Genomic DNA, 10,959 nt, shown 5'->3' on the forward strand with positions numbered 1-10,959 from the left:
ATGTCCCCCTCCATAGTTTACACTACTACACCAGTTGACCCCCTCCTCCATTAACGCCTAAACAGCCTAAGAGTCTGTTGTCCCCTATTCCATTTTCCCTCTACAATCGAGAAGCTACTACTTTTGCTTTCAGCAGCGTATCTCTATAGCACTGGCCGGTCTCAGCACCTCATGTGCCGCTACAAAATTTACGCAAGACCGAGGCTTCAAGGCCCTGAGCAGGCCTCTCCGGTCTTCATGCCATAATGTTTCTCCCTGGTGGTCTCTCCCCACTCCCTCCAGGCCGGCGCTTTGCTCCCCACCCCCTACCGGACTCTTCATCCTTCTTGTCGAACTTCTTGATCATTGCGGCCACCGCTGTGCCAGATGGGGCGCCTTGACAGACAGGGATTCCAGGCGCCACCGCGCAGAAGCGGAAGGAACGCGCGGCGTCTTTAATGCTAATGAAGGGGCGCGGCCATGCAAATCTAGGGTACAACGAGCTTTACCCGGCTCCACGTCGCTATTTCCGTGACTCAGTTACAGTTCTGTACAATCCGACAAGTTCGTTTTGGCTTCTCTTTTACTATTGCATTCACATCTGCTGATTAGAAGTTCTGCACGGGAACAGTAGTTTCTGCAGTTCGTACGTGGCGTAGTCGTCAGGTTAACTTATTAATTGTACTAATAATATCATTTTTATGCAATAAATAGGTTGACTTACTTATTACTAAAAAAAATGATATTTATATAGTGCGTTGTACATTTGATATTATCTGTAGGTGGCAATAAAAGGAGGTATTTAGTTCATAACCATCAAAGTTGATTTTAGTTGCATTTTAGTGCTCTATTACACCCAGTATGAAGCATGGCAGACGGAACACTATCAGGGAGTGCTTGGTTGGAATAATGCTGTATTTGCAACGTGGCTGATGCCGCTAGAGTTTAACTCTCTCTAAAATAAACAAGCATTGGCATAGCCAATAGGTCTCGTCTTTTGGACCTTACAAGCAGGGCTTTAAGTGGGATGAAACAACTGGGGGGGTCTCTCAAAGGGGCGTGGCCAGTGTAATTAGGGGCGTGGCTTTAAATCACTTACGCAAAAAATGTGTACTTAGCATAGTGTGCTGCCCGACTGCTATTTTGCTGTTTCTGTCATTGCATCCAGATATTTGATACAACAAGTAACATCATACCTACAATAAGTAAGGAATATTGGCTTTGTCAATGGTTATTAGTTGCAGAAGATAAATAAGCTGCAACTATGACTTGTTACATATAATATTGACAAAGCTTCCAATTAAATCCCTGGTGACCCAGCACAATGTTGCTGCTCTTGCGTTTCAGAAAGAGAAGGAAAAATCCAGAAAGAAAATGACTCTTAAAGGATTTCCCTTCCCCACAAGCTCCCCTGGCATGACGTCATGCTGTAACTTCTCTACTACTGAGAAGTGAGCAGCGCACATCCATGTGCCTGCTGTCTCGAAACGGGTCTCTATCAGGCTTTGTCTTGCGCCCTGGTACTTTTTTCCGGACTGCAGTGACAGCAAACTGTGGTCACTGCAATCTGGAAAAAAACGGACCGCCTGTGCCAGGGCTCAAAACAGAGCCCGATAGAGACCCGTTTCGAGGCCCCCTGAAAAAAACTGCCGGTGCTCAGACCCCTTGAGACCCGGCTCACTTAAAGCCCTGCTTACAAGTGTTTAGACATGCAACACTTGATGCTGTTGCACCAAGGATATTGTGCTGGATAACTAAGCACGTATAAGGTCCCAAAGGGCAGACCTATTGGCTATGCCAATGCTTGTTCTGCATTGTCAATGCATTATGCTCGATGTATTTTTGGAGCTTTTGGTTGGATAAAGTTGTCCACAATGTCCCATACGTTTTTGCAGGTGAGACACAGCTCGTCTTTCAAGGAGCAGAATTGTCTAGTTGCTATAGATTGGTAGGAGTAGGGACATAGTGTTAGTTACATTTTTAGAACTTTGGCAAGAATGGGATCTACTGGCTGCAAACCAGGTGTATGTGCCTCAAGTGTGCACAAGGTCAGTTTGCACTAAACTACAGGGAAGGGGGAATTATTTGCTTGGTTTTAAGTGGTGGTGTGGGGTGTGTTAGCTTACATCATTATATTGGGGGAGTTTTGTCCCTGGGTTCAAGAATAATGTCTCTTGCAATAATAATGATGCCATGTTTTCTGCTGTTATCTTCTCTTCACTCTATTTCGTTTGCTATAGGGTTTCATTTTTTGTGGGTGATTTGCATGACACTGTGCAGGAAATGAGCATGTGATGTCTCTTACCAATTATGTTGACTGTGCTAACGATTGAACATTTCCAGATAATGATATCTAGTGGGTGTAGTACTGTTTTGTGTGAGGGGTTTTCCATGGCTTCTGTTTACTTACGTGGTTCGAACGCTTTGATTTACTTCTATGTGGATGTCTATGTGCAAGTAAGAGTGCTTATTTCAGCACTTATCTTGTTATAGGGTTAGAAACAAATTAAACTGTGATAAGACATTGGAAGGACTTTTAAGGAGTGTGAGAGTTGCAGATACTGTAGTTTAGTGTGGCATTAGGGCTTGAGCTCCGTGCAAACCTACGGTACTCATCTACCTATGATGTAAAGAGAGTTGTTTTTTTCACGTTTATTGAGGTTTTCTGAATAGCCGTTAATCCTCATTCTTTTTTTAGTTATTTGAATGAGCTGTATGAAAGAAATAAGTAGCTGGCCTAGATTATAAGGTTGCACTTGATTGAGAGACGGATTTCTGTCAACAGCATGTGTGATAATTCCTTTGTAACTTCGCTGCTGAGTGAAGAGTTATTTAACGTAGTGGTACTGTGTTTTTGGGTGAATGGGTTTCTGAAGAGAGTGAATTATGTCTTTTGGCAGTTAGATAAAGGAACAATTGACACTAACCGTCTTGACATAGGCACATGGTCAGAATACATACGTTCAGCTGTCAACAAGGTAACTCATAAAATACTAAACAGGCAGTTAATAAATATGTTTTCCTTTTATAATTATTCATCTACAATGCCCCAGACAAGAAGCTCGTTGTTGGTGTGATGAAATAGTTGGTTTTAGGATTAACGACTTGCAGATCAATATATGCCTTTGGGCCTAAGGTGTGAAGGTGCCTAAATAACTAAGTGTCAATGGAAAAAGAAACCAGGATTTAACAAGACGGCAAAAGTGAAAGCACTGGTGCGCACGCGCGCGCGACAGTGAACACGCAAGTGGTGCGCGTGCAGCAGCGGCGAAAGTGAAAGTAATCACGCTCCAGATGGCGCCTTGGGCGCTGAAGGCTGGTGGGTGCGCATGTGCACGCGCGTGTAGCGCTCTAGTGCTCCGAGGGTCTCCATGGAGCCCCGGAAGCACTGCCACACATTGTAGCACCTTTTGGCCAGGCGTGGCCAGAAGGCTATAAATAAACGGACGGGAGTAGCACAGTACTTCCGGTCCACCTCAGCATAGCAAGAGTCTGTGTCTCATTGTTACGTAATATTGCGCATGCTATGAGTAGATGTCCCTAGGCCTGGTGATTCTTCACTGCTGTTTGCTTCCACGCCTACACGGGCCTTTACACTGGCAACGAGGATGGGATCATCGTCAACGACCAGGATCGTGAAACGACGAGTGCCCCAGATGATCGCATGAGAGCGCAACGAGTGGTGAAGCCGAAGCTGGTCCACGTAGGAAGAAACACTCACCGGTAAGCAGCGTATGTCAAAAGCTGCGTGGGGCACCGGCAGGAGAAAGCACGCCCGACGGCGAGGACGATAGCGCTGAAGAGCCGGGCAGAAACAGGCCGACCGGCGAGGTCAGGAGCGCGCGCATGCGCAGAAGCAGCCGAGCCCGGCCCAAAGCGAGGAGACATACGAGTGAAGCACGATCTTACCTAGGAAGGCCCTGAAACAGCGTCCAAAGCACACGGACACCCAGCAAACAAAGCGGAGGCAGCTCAACCGGGGAAAAGCACACGCTGCACCCTAACTTAGAACACACAGGAATCAAACAAGCACTGGCAAAAGCAAAAGAAAGAAAAAGTGAGAACAAAAGAGATAAAGTGCGCAACAATGTCCAATCCACCAAATGCTAACTCAGGAGGGGCACAGCAAGCAGCACCCCCAGCACATTTGGCAATACCCCCGGCACAACTCCCAACTGTCTCAGCTCACTCCCAAATTCAAGCCCTACCGCCGTTTAGCGAACTTATTGATCCAGGTACAGCAGCGACTCGACGGGCAATTTGGCTAGGACAACTAAACAATTATTTTACCGCCACCAGAAAAAAAGACAACGAGGTCAAAAGGTCACTACTCCTGCATTTTGGAGGAACAGAGCTATACAAGTTATTCAAACACCTGCCGAACACAGGAGCAGTTACAGACTATGACGCCGCCGTTCAAGCACTAAACACACACTTTGACCCTCAATTAAACCCACACTACGAGCACTTTAAGTTCAGACAGTCGAGACAAAGGGAAGGAGAAACGATGGATGCATTTCATGCGCGGCTAAGAGACCTCATAAGCTCCTGCTCAGACGATGACCAAACAAAGGAAGTAACTGCGCAACTAATTCAAGGGTGTCGTAACAAACATCTAAGGACCCTGATACTACGCCAGCCCCGGATCACACTCGAAGAAATATTAATCCTTGCCCGGTTGCATGAGCTATCAGATGCCCGAGCCACGGCGATGGAAGCCGCCCTTAATCAACAGACAGAATCGGGCGCCGTGATAAAGACCGAGAGAGTAGAATCAGCTCGGAATGTCGGTCGAGGGGGACGAGGAAGATGGCCGACCAGAACACAACGCCGGACGCCATGCGGCTACTGCGGACGTGATGAGCACAATCAAGATGGCTGCCCAGCACGAGGCAAGACCTGCTCCAAATGTGGGGTGCAGAACCATTTTGCGAGCATATGCAGAGGTGGTTTTCGCGGACGAGGGCTTCTCAGGGAGAAAAACGATAATTGGAGCTGTCAGGCAGCTGTCCCTAGATGACACCCCGACGCCACGGGGTCCCAATACAACACAGCATCGCCAAACACAGTTTGATGAGTCATCAACCGAAGATGATGACGAGTGCTACTACGTATCATTCATCAGTGAGTTGAAAAGAAGGCGAAGACTACAACCTAAGTGTCAGATACAGATCGATGGCTCACCAGTGACCGGAGTCATTGACACTGGAGCCACGGTAAATGTGATGGGCATACAGCACTACAAGACTCTGAAACCCAGACCACGACTGGTACCCTCCAAAGCGCGAATCCTGACATATGGCAGTCAAGAGCCACTTCCGCTGCGAGGGAAAATGGTAGTACAAGTCAAAGCGGAAGAACAAGAAGTGACAACAACATTTCACGTAATCGACAAAGAAGCTGACCTGCTGGTTGGGAGCAACACCGCAGAAGATCTCCGACTCATTGCATTTGCCAATGCCGTGAAAGCCCTACAAACAGAGGACATCCTATTCACTATTCAAAGGCCTCGGACAATCAAAAGACCACCCGTAAAGCTCCATATCGACAACGCTATACAGCCTGTTGCATTGAGACATCAAAGGATTCCGTTCCACCTCCGAGCAGCAGTGGAACAACAGCTAGCGCAACTGGAATCCCAAGGGGTCATAGAGAAAGTGACGGGCCCGACCTCGTGGGTATCCCCCATGGTGATAGCAGAAAAACCCCGACAGCCAGGCAAGATAAGAATATGCATAGACATGAGGATGCCCAACAGGGCCATAAAGAGAGAAAGACTTCTCACATCCACGGTCGATGATATCCTGACGGACCTCAATGGAGCCCAGTGGGTCTCCAAATTAGACCTCAATGCGGGATATTACCAACTAAGGCTGGCAGAAGAAAGCCGGTACATAACAACATTTTCGACACATCTGGGCCTGAGACACTACAAGAGACTACATTTTGGCATATCATCTGCTGCTGAAATATTTCAAAATACCATCAAAGAAATTCTATCAGTGCTACAAGGGGTGCTCAATGTCAGTGATGACATTTTGATACATGCCAAAACGAGTGAAGAACATCATCACAGGCTGAAAGCTACACTCCAAAGACTGGCCGAACATGAAGTAACACTGCACAGAGAAAAGTGTCAATTCTTCAAGAAATCCATAGAATGCTTCGGATACGTATTTGATTCCGAAGGGGTAAAGGTAGACCCCCGAAAATCCCAAGCAATCAAGCACGCTCCAGCGCCCACGACAGCGTCGGAAGTAAGGAGTTTTCTTGGCATGGCGCAGTACTGTACCAGATTCATCCCGAATCTAGCCACAATCGCTGAACCTCTGAGTAACCTGACAAACAAGCATTTACAATGCAATAGGGCTCGCAGCATTAAAGTTTGAGTTATTGGCATTGTGTATGACAATGCGTTGCATAAAATGTTTAGCAAACTTTGAATTGGTGAGCAGTAAGAGTGTGTGCAAGAGTATGCTGTTCTTGAAAGCAGTGTGGTAGAGAGTGCAGGAATTTGGGTGACCTGAGCAATGTGAATGATGCACCTCACGCACGGGGCTGATGCAGTTATTATTCTCACAGCTCTGATGATGTGCACTCACTACTCTGCACTCACTACTCTGCACTCACTACTCACTAGTCTGCACTCACTACTCGCTACTCTGCACTCACTACTCACTACTCTGCACTCACTACTCTGCACTCACTACTCACTACTCTGCACTCACTACTCTGCACTCACTACTCACTACTCTGCACTCACTATTCACTACTCTGCACTCACTACTCACTACTCTGCACTCACTACTCACTACTCTGCACTCACTACTCACTACTCTGCACTCACTACTCAGCACTCACTACTCACTACTCTGCACTCACTACTCTGCACTCACTACTCACTACGCTGTACTTACTACTCACTACTCACTACTCTGCACTCAATACTCACTACTCTGCACTCACTACTCACTACTCTGCACTCACTACTCTGCACTAACTACTCACTACTCTGCACTCGCTACTCACTACTCTGCACTCACTACTCTGCACTCACTACTCACTACTCTGCACTCACTACTCTGCACTCACTACTCACTACTCTGCACTCACTACTCTGCACTCACTACTCACTACGCTGTACTTACTACTCACTACTCACTACTCTGCACTCAATACTCACTACTCTGCACTCACTACTCACTACTCTGCACTCACTACTCTGCACTAACTACTCACTACTCTGCACTCGCTACTCACTACTCTGCACTCACTACTCTGCAGTCACTACTCTGCAGTCACTACTCACTACTCTGCACTCACTACTCTGCAGTCACTACTCACTACTCTGCACCCACTACTCTGCACCCACTACTCTGCACTCACTACTCACTACTTACTACTCTGCACTCACTACTCTGCACTCACTACTCTGCACTCACTACTCTGCACCCACTACTCTGCACTTTTCTACTCACTACTCTGCACTCACTACTCACTACTCTGCACTCACTACTCTGCACTCACTACTCTGCACAAACCACTCTGCACTCACTACTCTGCTCTGCACTCACTACTCACTACTCACTACTCTGCACTCACTACTCTGCACTCACTACTCTGCACTTACTACTCACTACTCTGCATTCACTACTCACTACTCTGCACTCACTACTCACTGCTCTGCACTCACTACTCTGCACTCACTACTCTGCACTCACTACTCACTACTCTGCACTCACTACTCTGCACTCACTACTCACTACTCTGCACTCACTACTCACTACTCTGCACTCACTACTCACTTCTCTGCACTCACTACTCTGCACTCACAACTCACTACGCTGCACTTACTACTCACTACTCTGCACTCACTACTCTGCACTCACTACTCACTACTCTGCACTCACTACTCTGCACTAACTACTCACTACTCTTCACTCACTACTCTGCACTCACTACTCTGCACTCACTACTCTGCACTCACTACTCTGCAGTCACTACTCACTACTCTGCACTCACTACTCTGCAATCACTACTCTGCACCCACTACTCTGCCCCGACAACTCTGCACCCACTACTCTGCACTCACTACTCACTACTCTGCACTCACTACTCTGCACTCACTACTCTGCACCCACTACTCTGCACTCACTACTCACTACTCTGCACTCACTACTCACTACTCTGCACTCACTACTCTGCACAAACCACTCTGCACTCACTACTCTGCTCTGCACTCACTACTCACTACTCACTACTCACTGCTCTGCACTCACTACTCTGCACTCACTACTCACTACTCTGCACTTACTACTCACTACTCTGCACTCACTACTCACTACTCTGCACTCACTACTCACTACTCTGCACTCACTACTCACTACTCTGAACTCACTACTCTGCACTCACTACTCTGCACTCACTACTCTGCACCCACTACTCTGCACCCACTACTCTGCACCCACTACTCACTACTCTGCACTCACTACTCACTACTCTGCACTCACTACTCAGTATTCTGCACTCACTACTCTGCACTCACTACTCACTACTCTACACTTACTACTCACTACTCTGCACTCACTACTCTGCACTCACTACTCACTACTCTGCACTTACTACTCTGCACTCACTACTCTGCACTCACTACTCTGCTCTGCACTCACTACTCACTACTCTGCACTCGCTACTCTGCACTCACTACTCTGCACCCACTACTCTGCACCCACTACTCTGCACTCACTACTCACTACTCTGCACTCACTACTCACTACTCTGCACTCACTACTCACTACTCTGCACTTATTACTCACTACTCAGCACTCACTACTCACTACTCTGCACTCACTACTCACCCCTCTGCACTCACTACTCACTACTCTGCACTCACTACTCACTACTCTGCACTCACTACTCTTCACTCACTACTCTGCAACCACTACTCTGCACCCACTACTCTGCACTCACTACTCACTACTCTGCACTCACTACTCACTACTCTGCACTCACTACTCACTACTCTGCACCCACTACTCTGCACTCACTACTCACCACCCACTACTCACCACCCACTACTCTGCACTCACTACTCTGCACTCACTACTCACTACTCTGAACTCACTACTCTGCCCTCACTACTCTGCACTCACTACTCTGCACTCACTACTCACTACTTTGCACTCACTACTTTACACTCACTACTCTGCGCTCACTACTCTGCACTCACTACTCTGCACTCACTACTCACTACTTTGCACTCACTACTTTGCACTCACTACTCTGCACTCACTACTCTGCACTCACTACTCACTACTCTCCACTCACTACTCACTACCCATTACTCACTACCCACTACTCTGCACTCATTACTCTGCACTCACTACTCACTACTCACTACTCTGCACTCACTACTTTGCACTCACTACTCTGCACTGCACTCACTACTCACTACTCTGCACTCACTACTCACTACTTTGCACTCACTACTCTGCACTCACTACTCTGCACTCACTACTCACTACTTTGCACTCACTACTCTGCACTCACTACTCTGCACTCACTACTCACTACTCTGCACTCACTACTCACTACTCTGCACTCACTACTCTGCACTCACTACTCACTACTCTGCACTCACTACTCACTACTCTGCACTCACTACTCTGGACTCACTACTCTGCGCTCACTACTCACTACTCTGCACTCACTACTCTGCACTCACTACTCACTACTTTGCACTCACTACTCTGCACTCACTACTCTGCACTCACTACTCTGCACTCACTACTCTGCACTCACCACTCTGCACTCACTACTCTGCACTCACCACTCTGCACTCACCACTCTGCATTCACTACTCTGCACTTACTACTCTGCACTCACTACTCACTACACTGCACTCACTACTCTGCACTCACTACTCTGCACTCACTACTCTGCATTCACTACTCTGCACACTCACTACTCACTACTCTGCACTCACTACTCTGCACTCACTACTCACTACTCTGCACTAACTACTCACTACTCTGCACTCACTACTCTGCACTCACTACTCACTACTCTGCACTCACTACTCTGCACTCACTACTCTGCACTCATTACTCTGCACTCACTACTCTGCACACTCACACTCTGCACTCACTACTCTGCATATTGAAGTGCAGCAGGTGCTTGGTAAACTTGCTGAAGGAAATCGAACCATCAAAAGTTTGACAAAAGTGAGTGATGAAAAGTTTGAGGCAGCTTCGACTCCAAAAGTAACAGGGAGATTGAAGAGTGGGAGATCCCACATAATGAATGAAAACCTTGTTTTGATTGTATTTCGGCGGTTCCACATTGCACCTACGGCACCAGCACTCTACGGTATAACACAAAGTGTATCTGGGGAGACGACCTCCAGCTGCAATGGGTTGCCCATAAACTCAAATGAAATATAATTCTCTTTAACACAACACACCTACCGTACGCTGTGAAGTTCTTTGCTTTTTGTGTACTTTCACAGCCTACACACGTGTTCCCGCATGCCATACTTAATTTTAAGTTCCACAATTGCCAGTGAATTTAAGATGAATTTTAACTCCAGATATGGGAGAGCCTTACCGGAAACAATCAGCCCCTTCACCTCTGCACCATCTGCATATTAACAGCCTTTCAGCATTCGAAACCTATCGTGGGGCGGAACTTCAACATCAGAGAAAAGGAAACCTATCTTGGGGCGGGACTTCCGTCTTTTGAAGCCCGCGCCCATGGAGTGCCGGCCAGAGGAGCGGTGGTGACGCGGGGCTCCGAGAGCCCCGCCGAAGCTGAAGAAGTCCGGAGTGGTGGTAAGTGGGCCTGGGGGTGGGGTCTCGGTGCGCTTGTGTGTGTGTGCGAGAGTGTGTATGTGTGCGAAGCCATGGGGGGGGGTGTCTGTATGTGTGCGTGCGTGTATGTGCGCTCGTGTGTGTCTCTGTGTGTGCGCATGCGTGCAGGAGG

The 10,959-nt window shown here is 47.7% G+C and overlaps 1 protein-coding gene across 2 annotated transcripts in view; it reads right to left on the reverse strand.

Moving 5' to 3' along the window:
- Positions 1-439, reverse strand: part of COPG2 (coat protein complex I subunit gamma 2) — a 384,275-nt gene extending 383,836 nt beyond the window's left edge. The window contains exon 1 of one of the 2 annotated variants that reach the window (XM_086918917.1): positions 310-439. In XM_086918917.1, the coding sequence (XP_086775043.1) occupies positions 310-346 (37 nt within the window). In that variant the 5' untranslated portion in view covers positions 347-439. The remainder of the gene's footprint in view (positions 1-309) is intronic. The other variant, XM_086918916.1, reaches the window with a different exon arrangement.
- Between the last annotated feature and the right edge of the window lie 10,520 nt (positions 440-10,959).

Source organism: Lissotriton vulgaris, chromosome 1_1, assembly GCF_964263255.1.
Source record: "Lissotriton vulgaris chromosome 1_1, aLisVul1.2, whole genome shotgun sequence".
Lineage (NCBI taxonomy): Eukaryota > Metazoa > Chordata > Amphibia > Caudata > Salamandridae > Lissotriton > Lissotriton vulgaris.